Below are 13,192 nucleotides of genomic sequence, written 5' to 3' on the forward strand. Positions count from 1 at the left end.
TCCAAAATATATTTTTTCACATTGCCCATGGCTACCCGTTTTCCCCTCCTAATTTCTCCCTTGCTCAAACCGGTGTGTTAAGCAATCGACCCCAGTTCCCATTTTGTGTTAGCATGTGAGTGAAACCAGAATCTTCCCCCACACATTCCCCCCTTAACAAGGATATTATGAATCAGAGAGTGCTCCGAGATAGCAGTAATCAGCTGTTAGCTGTGTTTTAGGGATTATATGTTCATTTTTTTGCCGGTAGAGTGAGTAATGTTTTGTACAAACAGTATTGTTAGAGGGCAAAGTTTGTTAGGCCCTTAATTGCAGGATTCCATGTTGTGGATTGAGCCAATCTATCTTCTAGCAGATTCTGAATGGAGGAGCAGCTTTCAACTCCGTGGCCAGTAAGCAGTGCCTTAGGTTGCAGGGCCCTTATATAGATATTAGATGCTACATGTGTGCACCACTTGGTGGTTGCATCTGGCGTTTCTATTGGATTAGGGTTAGTGGTCTCATTGGTTGGGTATTGGAGGGTACTAATTGGTTCCTGGGTCAGTTATTCAATTGATGTAGGGCTTGGGGCTAGTGATTTGATTGGTGGATAGGTTAAGCCTTGGTTCCTGGGGCTGAGCTTTGGATTCGAGGCTGGGGCAAGCGCTAGGTTTTTTATTGGACGTAGGGTTTAGGGTTTCCTGTATGATTGGCTGCTGGGACTAGGGTTGGGCTTTCTATTGGACATAGGGCTTAGGACCAGATTGGGTGCTTTGACTAGGGCTGTGATTGGTTGTAAGTGCTTGGTCTCCTATTGGGCTTAGGGCTAGTGTTGTGATTGGTTAGGGTCCTCACTGGCTGAAGGCGTCCCCACTAGTGAAGGGGCCAACTAATTACTAGGGCTATTTAAGGCCAGGGGTTAGGGCGCCTCAGCCCGGGCGTCAGGGCTAAGGGCGGAGAGGACAAGTGAATGTTCAAGACTGGTCAGGATTAGGGCCAGAAATGCTGCCCAAATGTACATACACCAGCACCCACCCTATCCCATCCCACAACCAGATTAACACGGACTAAATGTACTCCACTCATTAACTATAAACTAACCCTATTCGCAGTTCAATGTCTCAGCACCCACTACTAAACAACACCTATACACCCTTCTATCCCAACTAACACACATTTCCACCATTACCTACACACAGTATACAACTCAATCCTATACCACTAACCAATCCAGTCACCACTAGCACAACCCAAATCCACACCATATTTAACTATATCCCATCCAAACACACATGCCCCACTCTTACTCCTAACAGACCCCTTTTTGTCACTAACAAACCTATACTCAACCTTCCATCATCCTTCCTACCAACGCCATCCTCTTCTTTCTACCACAATAACACAACCTTCTAACACTTGCACTCCACTAGATCACACATTACCTAATGAAGCAAACAAGTCTAAGACAAACTCTTAACTTTACTTCATCCCTTCTTACACACAACAAACTCTACTCACAAACACATCACCACCCCCTTTACCTTACAACTTCCACTCACAAACAAAGTGCTTCAACCACTCATCAGGGGTAGCAAGCACTATATAAAATGCAAACCTTTTTCCCCCTCTTCTATCCCTCAGCTATCCTTCTAAATCCAAAAAACTGAATAATATCCACTACTCAAATTAATTTCTATATTCCACTATACTAATTCACCACTAATCCTTTATGGGTTCTGGAGTAGGAGCAACTTGCTGAAAAAGCACTTTGACACCTCGTCAGGGGTCATAATTGCTATATAAACGCAATTACAAAACAATACAATTTAATAATTGAGCAATTGGTCCAGAGAGTCTGCAATCAATCTGATGGCTCTGGCTGGAAGAGGAGCTGCGATAACACTGAAAGTAAGGGAATACAGAAATTAAGGGAATCCAGAACAATCAACTGTAGTATAAACAAGTAGAAATTGAAGGGGACACGTTTATTTGGCTTCCAACTCCACAGCCCCCAGGAGACAAACTGCTTCCAACCACCTAGGCTGTGTCTTCCAGGAAGCTTGGTGTTTATTTGTATTTCTCCGATTTCAAAGTGAGAGGATTTATGTGACAATCATGCTGGCCAGTGGGGTTCTGCTTGAAGATGGCTGTACAGATATATTTTTTTCTAGCCAAAAAAATATAAATGTCTGAATGAACTGAGCTGACGATCAAATAAATACATTGGGGGAGCACATTTCTACACTATTGTTTGTGCATTGTATACTTTTATCAGGAAAACTGTAAGCAAGTGCATACTTCAGACTGCATCACTGCACTTAGCCTCTACTCTACACCACACCAATGCACTCTACTTCACACTACTCTATGCACCACTGCACTCTACACCACTCCATGCAAATGTACTCCACCCCCTCCAAATGCACCACTGCACCCTACCCCACAACACTGCACTCATCAATGCGCTCTATGCCACTACTCTATACCACTCGATCCCGCACTACTTCTCCATGCCACTTCACTCTGAAACAATACACTACTCCACTGCAATCAACGCTGTCCCACTATGCAACTGTGCTCTGCACCCCTTAACACTGCACACCTCCCTCCCACACATACTTCATGATGCAACTCCACTGTGCAACTCCACTGTGCTCTACGACAATCTACTCTGCACCTCTGTACTTTACGCCACTTCACTCAACTATGCTCTACTCCATTAAACTCTGCTCCCTTAACTCTATTCCACTCTGATATTTTATGACACTACTCCACTGCGCGATGCTCTACGTAACCCCCTCGATGCCACACTACTCTACGCGATCTAAGACCCTCTACTCCACTGCATACTATGCCACCCCAACACTGTGCTCCAGTCAACTCTACGCCCTTCCACTCTCCTCCCTCAATCACATTCCACAACACTGTACACTACTACGACACTCCACTCAACTTAACTGTATGCAACTCTGTGCTACTCTATGCCACTCTACGACACTCCACTCCACTTTACCATACTAGCATGCTGAATAGCAGCCACTCTGGTGTACAACATTGCTAAAACATATTGGCAAAAAGCCAATAGCTCCTGTATAGGCGAGACCTATGGGCTTGGTCAATGCTCGTTATGGGTCTTGGGCTTGCAGAGATCCAAATTGTCGTTATTGTGTCTCATCTGAAAACTTAAGAAATGACGTGTCTGAGAAAACACTGTGTCCCAGCTGGTGCAAAAGCGACAGAGTACTCCGCCCATCGATACGAGGCCAGAAGCAGTTGCACTCATCTTGCGCTATCAGAGCAGACCATGAGCATCAACCATTTACCCTCTCCCTTTCTTTACCAGCAGCTCTCAGAATTCAGTGCATGGCTCCAATTCACCAGCAACAGGGCTTAGATGAAATTGCAGCATATTGGTCAAAGTTAATTGCACAAAAACTGTCAACACTAATAATTGACAAACGTCCAAACAGGCTATGTTTGTTAAAGCTTGCAACGATGTACCGTTTAGATGTACAAACACCCCCTGCATGTCTTAACATTACCATAGTACATTTCCTTTACTGCCACACATTGTAAGATGGCCTTTGCAAACCAAGTTGATGTTTCCATATAACTGTAAATGCCCATGCAAATGTCTTCACCAGCTCAACACCAATGTGAAGAGGACTAGAGAATGGCAAGAACTGAAGGTACTGCGAAGACCTTCATCGACCACCGCTTCCCAAACTTACATGAGATTCAACCCTGCACAAAGCTTTCATTTCAAATACACCTCCTAAATCAGGTTCCTTTGTAAATACATATAGTTGTGATACATAGAATGCAATGCCTTTTTCTGGGGCTCAATCGCCATTCTTCAAGTCCAGTCCTCTTATGTTATCCACCAAACGAAATCACAACTTGCATCCTTCTCTGACAGTAAAAATAATATTTTGATAGAATAATCACCAGAGCTGAAAGAAGAGCCCACGGTCTGGCCACTTAAATAGAAATATATAACCAGTGAACAAGTAAAACCAGTACAGGCTCCAAATGTTCTTAACTATGAATCCAAAAGAACATATTAGGCAGCCTGCACTCCAGAAGCATCCCAAAATGCAGCATATTACTTAAACAGTACTTTGAAAAGAGATACCGTAAAAAAAAAACACTTATTTTGTGGTTTTCGTAGTACCATACATACATATTGTCCCTATTGTAGAACAAATCACGGTTACTGCAAAAACACATCACAGACGTCTCAGAAATTAGAAGGAGTAAATCCATATTATACAAAAATCAGAACAAAGAAATAGATATGCATAGGGATTCCTCACCAGAAATCTGACTTCCTGTGGTTACAACTCTGCTTGCACTGGCCATTGCTCTCTGAGCCAGGATGGACTCAGAGGGAGTTGAGAACACAGAGACGAAAGGCTCCTTGCGAAGGACGCGCTGGGGGCCCGAGTGTCCCAGGGGAGTGCAGGATGCCAGGATCTATCAGAAAAAAATAGAGTACAAATAATAAATGTACTTTGTGACAACAACAAAATCTCTGCTTAAGAGATTCATTTTCATAAGATTTGTCACCCTTAGAAAGAATTATCCGCCAGATGTCCACACTTGCAAACCATGCCACCGGAAAACTCACTGATAACATTGCAATTCAACAATCTTTATTCGATCTATAGTGATCATTAAAGATAAATACACAAATACCAATATCATTAAAAACATTGTACAACAGTGACAATAAAAACATGAATACATCACCACTGAGAACACACAAAAAACGATGCATTAGAAAAACACAAAAATTCATAACATATGATAATTAATCGCCAAGTACAAATTAACATTAATTATACACCCTAATCTATCGTTCCTTTTCTTAACTGGATATACCATTTCAGAGAAAAAAAAAAAAAACACTTCAGGCGTACTTAAGAATTGTAAATTAGCAGAGTTTCTCAGCATTAGTACAATACAATTTTGAATGTATATGGGCAGACAAGGTTTGGTCTCCCTCGATATAATAAATAGAAGTAAAAATGGGACACTCAATCTGTCCCAGAAATACTATTGAACAGAGGGTTGGGGAGGAAGTCCTAGTTCTTATCCATTTCAGAAGAGCCCAAAAATGCTCGCTATCCTTCCTGGATGCTGCACTTTCCAATAATTCCCCATCCCTTTTTATAAAGTTCCTTCATCCTACTTAAGAGAGCAACTTTCTATTCTTGTTTCACCTATCGGATCTCAGAAGCTACACTGTGATGGGCACTCCATGATTTTCTGAGCCTGCGGTTGGCACTGGAGAAAGACCCATCCAACCACAGAGTTCTCATTGTGTATAGAAATTGGTTTCAACAGACATCCTAATTATATATGCCAGGCTGTTACAGTACTGCATCTTCATCCCATGGTCACCATCAGACAAGCAGTCTAAAAAGATACCTAAATGGGATGTAACCAGAGTAGTTAATTTTTCAATTGGGTTACTGAACCGCCAGGCTGATCCTAAGCCATCCGTAGAGCACTGGGTGATAGAAACTAAATTAGCGCTACACTGATATCTATTAAATCGGCAATGTAGCAAAGGCACACAGTGTATGGTCATCCCCTAATCTGCAAATACAATATCTCCTTTAATGAACTAAGATACAAAGTCAGAAATTAAAAAATTCGATAACTGAAGCTCTCCCAGCCCCTCTATACAAGGGTAAAACTATATAAACCCCCTCCAAATACTTCAAGAAGAATTAACCAACCCATTAGCGGCTAAACAATTAATAAGTTTGGTCCCCTGGAGTCCAAATAGCAGCAGTCCCTTTACACCTGGGTCCCGTGGACAGCCATGAAGCTTAGCACTAAAATCACTGCACAAAACATAGTGGTTTTGTGAATGCTTATTAGCACCAGAGGGTTGCAATTTAGCAATAAAGCTAAATAATTCAGTGAAATGGGCACAGACTACTACAATTATTACAAAAGTCAAGTCAAATAAACAGTGCGGTCTGGGAAATACAAAGTATTCATGCCAAGAAAGAAAGGCTAAGCAGTTTTGATCAGTGTCACCTCTACCTGGAAGCTCAGACTGATCCATATGACTAAACCACCCATAGCTCGCTTCCTTAGTGACAAAGTTGCAGGACAAGAATAACAAGCATATCCTTCAAGGTGTGGTGCATCTGTAAGCCAAGTCTCCTGAATTGTTATTATATTGTACTTTGAAAACAAATGCCTCACAGTCTTTATTGTCACTCACTGTTGTTAACATTACAAGCCTACTACCTGTAAGGCAGAGGTTTTCAAATTGGGGCCTTAATTTGGATAGTGAAAGAATGAGAGGCAATATGCAACCCTGTAGTGGGCCATCACTAACATCGTTTGTCGTGTAGATCCTGGCTGGGAGTAGGTGTCTAAGTGGAAGGACTCAAATATTCTCCAAAACTCGCCCCCCCTACAAACTTCCGACCATAACACTGTGGAGACTTTTATAATAGAGTAAGGCCGGGCTGAGTAGAATGCTTGGCAATCATGTAGTTGATTGCATCTTTTTAAAATGGTAACACGTACCTGCAATAATTAATATTGCTAATGTAATAGAATTTTCAAAAATTCTGGGGTGCCCGATGAGATCGATAGGGTACGGCATTAAAAAGTTTCAAGTCCCCTGCAGTAGGGCCACGTTCCCTCTGAAGCTTACCTTGGAATTGTTTCCAGAGACAGCGGGGTTCAAGTTCTCTTTTGAAGACATGCTGTGAAATGGATACAAAAAGGGATTTACAACGAGCACTCCCTGCAACTGGTCACTGAGAGCATGCAAGGAAAATACACATCACTTCTAGCTTGCAGAACCAGGCAAGCAGCGGTTACACTACTACAGACAAGCCAAGGTAGATCATACTTTCACACTGCTGCAAACACGACTAGAGTTCCAATTCACATATCCTCTCAGTAGCAATTTAGACCTCACCCACTTTAATACATTGGCATTTCCATGTACTCCAACACCAACTGCCAAAGCATTCTACCATCGAGGTGTTTACACTAAACGTCCTTCTTCACCCATCACCTCGTGAAGAACGAATAATCAATGCCCACAAAAGAGGAGTACAACTTAAGGGAGAAACAACGGCTTGAAAACCTCGCCGATCTTAGAACAATGTCTCGGCACACTTTCTCTAAGCACCTCGAACCCTAGTAAAATGAGACGAGTTGATTCTGAACCTCAACGCCATCTGCCCAGACACTAAGAAGTGACACTAAATGGCATAACACACAAACCCTCTTACCCGATGTTCAGGTGTCTTCTGCTTTTTTTTCACCAGCAGATGACCTAAAAGCTAAAATCCACTCCCCTGTGCGGTACTGTTTTCGAATTTCGCTGGTTTGGCACCCGATTGGTCGAGGGAAGAAGCGCCGATCAGATCTACGTGATGACGTGGGTTCCCCGCTGCCCGTTTCCGCAAAAAAAAAAAAAAAAAAAGGCGAAGAAAGACTATAACTGCTGTTAGGGTGTAGAATACACGTTGACTACCGGGATCAAATCGGCTGTGGACGGGGCAAATTCGTGCGAAGTATCGTTTTGCCCGACTTTGTAATAATCTCTTGGCACTTTTCGATTTTTCTTATTATTTTCAAAACTTACCATTTTGTATCATTTTCTGGAATCTAGAAAGCAAACTTTAGTTCCACTGGCCGTAAATGTATTTCAGCTGCAGGGCGATTCACAATGAAGGGCTCTAAGCAATACCAACGGTATCCGTGAATCATACATCCGAAATCAACAACTCAAATACAGAGCATCAAACGAGCGCCGTTCTCGCTCGCTTTCTCCCCTCTGCAGGTTCCCGGCCTGTGTAGGCCACCCCCTTCCCTCTTCTAGGCAGCTCGCTCTGTGATGCAGTGGGTCAGGGAATGTATTTCACTTATCGCTTCTTTTTGTTACTGTTTTAATATAGCGCGAACTCGATCCGAAGGCGTTGGAGAGCTTTACATGAGCACCAGTTACATTACTCTATTGTCGTCGAAATTAATTTTGATATACTATCTATTGCGAGAGGATACCAACCAAACATACGCTTTACCCTGATACTGTGTAGGGTAACAGTGTAGGATAGTAAATCATACTTTTCTTGAATATTTTGATTCCTCACTCAGGCACTGGAAAGTGTCAAGCCAGGGCATCTTGCACGCGAGGAGATATCTAAGCAAGTGTACAATTTCTTTCTTTGATGTCAAACTGGCTTGCTTTAGAAAGACAGGTTATTCAGTCCACAGAGCAGCTGTGTGCAGGGGTGCTGTTGCAATGGGACTTAATGCGGAGAACTTCCACAGATCTGTGCTGACATATGAAATTAATTTGAGCGGTGGTCATGCAAGTCTGGTATTTGGGTTGTAATGTATAGTGGGGGGATAGAAAAAAAGAAGGATTTTGCATCGATATACAGCTTGGTTCCTCTGATGAGGCATCAACGCACTATTTGAGAAGTAGCACGCTACTCTGGAAACCAAACAGGATATGTGGTGAAATATGAAATTAATTTGAGCGGTGGTCATGTGAGTCTGTTAGTTGGATTGAAAAGGATAGAGGAGGAATGGGTCTAGAACATGTTTATTTGGAGATCATAGTAGCAGGAGGAGGTTTGGGATGAGTGGTGGGAGAGTCAGAGGGAAGGGTTTAGAAAGCTTGTTTAGGAGATCTGAATAGTAAAATAGGTTTGAGATGATGCAAGGGAGGGGTTGAGGAGGGAAGAGTCTAAAAAGGGTTATTTTGGGGGTCATAGTAAGAGAAAGTAGGCAAGAGTCTAGAAAGGGTTATTTTGGGGATCATGGTAGTCAGAGAGCGCAGGTAGAGGAAATATTGAGAGAGGTATAGGGAGAGTAATAAGGTAGTGCATTGGAGAGAGTAGTAGTTTGAGGTTTGAGATGAGTCCTGAGAGTTGAGGTAGAGGATATTTTGAGAGCGGTATGGGGTGAAATATAGGGTAGTGCCTTGGAGATACTGTATGAAGAACAACACTCAGTAATATTGATTGTTCCTCTATTTTAATTCTGATTGGATTGCCTAGCCAAAACGTGTTTCGTCTGGGTGGTAACCCAAGACTTCTTCAGGGCTTGTAGGCAAGTGAGGTGTCATGTAGGAGCTCCGCCGGTTTTAATTCCGTCCTGGCTGGAATGGGAAAATAAAGGTTTTCTGCGGATGCGGGTGGTCCTGAGGTATGGACTGGTTACTAACAGTGGTCGTCACCACACGCAGCACACTCGCTGCCAAAAACGTTTAGCAGACAATACTCCTCGGCTCCTAGGTGCTACACGCAGCGAATACCTGTTGGAACTAGTTCTTGTTACAAACGCAACAGAGGAGTGCAGTCTCCACGAGCTCCATTACATGGTCCATACCTCGGTTCCACCTGCATCTGTGTGAGAGCCGCTAGCTTTCACACATTACATACCACACGGAGAACATGGCAGAAAACCAGGGACTGGGTTTCACAGAAGACGATATCAGTCTCATCCTCTCAGACCCACCGCTTCTGGCGGACCTCAACGTAGCTTCTTTTATTACCCAAACGGAGGATTGGGACCACCTGAATGAAAAAAGAGGAATAGAATACGCACTATCCTCCACGGAGTCATCCTTACGGAATATGTACGAAACAATACAGCCCCTAGAGATCTCATAGTCACCAATGCCCCACGCATCTTCCTTGAGGATGCCACTTTTCGAAAAGATTGGGCGCAGATAGCATGGAGATGCATGTGTGACTGGATGATTCTCATCATCCAAACGGCTAAGAGGTTATCCAATGCTATTCTTATAGAGATTCAAGCTACAGAGGCTCATTTTAAAACCACAATGACCTCCTAAGAAGAAACTAGAAGATACCAACATGGAGATAAACAAATACAAAGAGGGGCTGACCCAAGCCAAAATCAAAAAATTCCAGAAGGATCTGAAGAAATTTTCATCCCTGTAAACCTACCCGTATGCTGAAAACGACTTAAAACCAACAAAACACTCAGACACCTCAAGAGGCTCTTCAGATGAGGACTCATCTGCCAGTAGTAGCTCCAGCACAGGGAGCTACCGGAACAGATAACGGGGAAGAGCAAGAAACAACAGTTGGCAACAACCATGGCCACAACCTCCCCCCAGGTACAACATGCAGTTCCAAACCCCATACCCCCAGATGAACCCACATTTCATGTATGGCTGGAACCCCCCCTTTGGATCACCCCCACCATACATGAACCAAAACCAAGGGTTCAATTTTTTAGGGGGAGGCCGCCGTGGATGCGGCAGGAGACGCTGACAAACCCAGGTCCATTGGGAAGACGACCAACACTGAGGAGCCCAAACAAGAAGCAAGACAAGGGACCAACAACCAGGCCCGAGCTCCAGGTAAACCGTGTGACCAACCTTTCTTCACATGAGCTCACCCATACTGAAGAAACCATCCTCAACAAAGGACTAGGATTTGCACCAACCACCAAATTGGATAAATTCCAGCTGCACTGTGAGCTCGCAGAATTCTTCCGCAAGTTCAAACTCAAAGCCTTCTTCGAAAATCTCTCTGAGCAACCAGATTCCGGAATACAAGGCGACACCCACTTTAAAATCAAATCTACCTTCATCCCACCACCCAACGCCATACCGCCGGAAATATTAGTCTATGAGCAAGCTGTCTTCAAAGAGATAGAAGCTTTAAAGGAAGACCACACCTTCCAAAACACGAGCAACAAGGAGCGACAGGCCCTAAAAACCCTCAAAGCCAATGAAAATATAATCATCAAACCAGCTGATAAAGGCGGAGGCATTGTCATCCTGAATAAAGAAGACTACCGCAATGAGTGCAAACGCCTCCTCAATGACACCAAAAATTACCAGAGACTTACGGAGGACCCCAGTGCTCAACTCAGAACCAAAATCTATGACTTGGTGACTGAAGCGGAAAACACTGGACAAATTACCAGACAGGAAGCCCAATTCCTCACCACTACAGAAGGGAAAATTCTGTATTTCTATACTTTTCCCAAGATACACAAGAACAGGATGCCACCTCCTGGACGTCCCATCGTCTCAGGCATAGGGTCACTGCTGGAACCCCTATCTCGCTACTGCGACTTCTTTTTACAGCCCATAGTGCAGTCTACTAACACCTACTTGAAGGACACTAAAGACCTCCTAAGACTGATTAACAATCTGACATACAACCCAGAGACTTCTTTTCTTGTCAGCCTTGATGTGGCGAGCCTCTACACCAGCTTGCCACAAGACGACACACTCACTGTACTCGATTTGGCTCTGGACAACACCGTTTGGAACTACCACACTCCTAACCAATTCATTTTAGAGTGTGCATCATTTGCACTCAAAGACAATTACTTTAAATTTAAAGGCGAAATATACCTGGAAAAATATGAACTTCCATGGGAAGCGTTTTCGCTCCCAATGTAACTGGGCTTTATGTCCACAACTTTGAAACAACTTACCTTTTCTTTAACAACAGACCTCAAATTCCCCAGATCACATTCTATAAACGTTACATTGATGACATTTTACTAATCTGGGAGGGTGACGAAGATTCCCTCAAAACCTTTCGTCAGTGGATCAACACCTGTGACCCGAAACTCAAGTTCACTCATAATATCCATCGGCACAACATGGTTTTCTTGGATCTGGAGATCATAGCTGATAATGGAACACTTACAAGTAAAACACATTTCAAATCTACAGCCCACAATTAATTGTTACACTACTCTAGTTTTCACCGGAGAACATTACATGAAAACCTCCCTTGTGGCCAATTTCTGCGTTTACGCAGGAATTGTAGCGATGTACATGATTTCAAAGTTCAGGCAAATGCTCTTAGCATCAAGTTACTGCACCGAGGCTATCCCAAAAAGATAACAGCAAAAGCACAAAAACGTGCCCGCAATCAGAATCGAGATGGCCTACTTGAGACTATTGAACGCCCTGATGTTTCCATTCCACTCACTTGTGTGGACACACACAACTTTGTCTCTACCAAAGTGTCTCAAATCATCAAAAAAACTGGAACATATTGCAAACAGGGAAACTAAAATGGGAAAAACCCTTGCTATCTTTTAGAAGGTCCAGATCCCTAAAATACACCCTTGTATCCACGCGCCCCAAACAACCTCCTCAATATAACAACACAGTTCTGAACGCATGGGGCCTGCCAAACATAGTGGGTCACTACCCATCCGGAAATTGCAGTGTTTGCCACATTACTGAAATAACCAAAAGTCTATTACTATAACCAGGTTAAACCTGGGTTATCAGGAAGCACATTAAGTGCAATACTGCACATGTCATATACCGCATCATCTGCCCCTGCGACCTCACCTACATAGGCATGACCAAAAGAAAAGTGAAGACTCGCATCTGTGAACACCGCAGCACCATCCGCTGCAAGAAAAACACCACCAAGATGACCACCCATTTCCTAGAGGCAGGTCACACCACTAAAGACATGCGGTGGGTCGTAATTGAAACATTGGAACCGACCACCCCCAATATCCAAAGTCGCCTTCTGGAAAAGGAACAGCGATGGATTTATCGCTTATCCCGCCATTTGACTGGTTTAAACAATACCATTCCTTGGAATTCCCTCAGCAAGTAACTGTGACATCACCCAGTGCATAGACTCCAGCCACTCGCATCACACTGGGATTGATTCCCGCAATGGTCACTTAGCCTGTCATCACAGCTTTACAATTTTGTAGACCAGCCCTAATGGCACCCTTATCCTTCGCTCTCTCTTACCACACTGATTCCCCCTTTGTACCTCTTTCAGCCATCTGGCTTCTCCTGGGGCATCTCATTTTGACCTTCGGCTCATCTAAATGTCACAAGACGCCTACTTATTAATGGTGCGCCTAGTTTGAGCCATTTTGTTTATCAGCCCTAGATTTGCCACATGTTCGACCCTCGGGCTTTTAAACTCGCCACATTCTTATGTTCACAATTGATTGCATTAACATCCTTCAATATTTTTTACTGCCATAGTCCATTCTTAGGATGCCAATATCAGTCATGCGCTCCTTTCTTTAACGCGCTCCTTCACACTGAATCCTACTTTTAGGAGGTCCCCAGCACTAATACGGCTGATTAGGGAATTTTCACATCATTCAATATGGCGCCCGTACATGCGCCGTAAGCCCATAGAGAGCGCTCTAGCTGTTTCTCTGATGGGCATGCCCA

General features: G+C 43.5%; 1 protein-coding gene across 4 annotated transcripts in view; it reads right to left on the bottom strand.

Annotated features, from left to right (window-relative positions):
* Positions 1-7,388, bottom strand: part of LOC144783965 (aurora kinase B-A-like) — a 69,894-nt gene extending 62,506 nt beyond the window's left edge. For 2 of the 4 annotated variants that reach the window (XM_078662693.1, XM_078662690.1), the window contains exons 1-3: positions 7,254-7,388; positions 6,665-6,716; positions 4,296-4,455 (exon numbers count right to left, since the gene is read on the bottom strand). In XM_078662693.1, the coding sequence (XP_078518819.1) occupies positions 4,296-4,455; positions 6,665-6,715 (211 nt within the window). In that variant the 5' untranslated portion in view covers position 6,716; positions 7,254-7,388. Of the gene's footprint in view, positions 1-4,295; positions 4,456-6,664; positions 6,717-6,934; positions 6,962-7,253 lie in introns of those variants that run through there. The other 2 variants (XM_078662692.1, XM_078662691.1) reach the window with 2 other exon arrangements.
* Positions 7,389-13,192: the final 5,804 nt, after the last annotated feature.

This window comes from Lissotriton helveticus, chromosome 10 (genome assembly GCF_964261635.1).
Source record: "Lissotriton helveticus chromosome 10, aLisHel1.1, whole genome shotgun sequence".
Taxonomy (NCBI): Eukaryota; Metazoa; Chordata; class Amphibia; order Caudata; family Salamandridae; genus Lissotriton; species Lissotriton helveticus.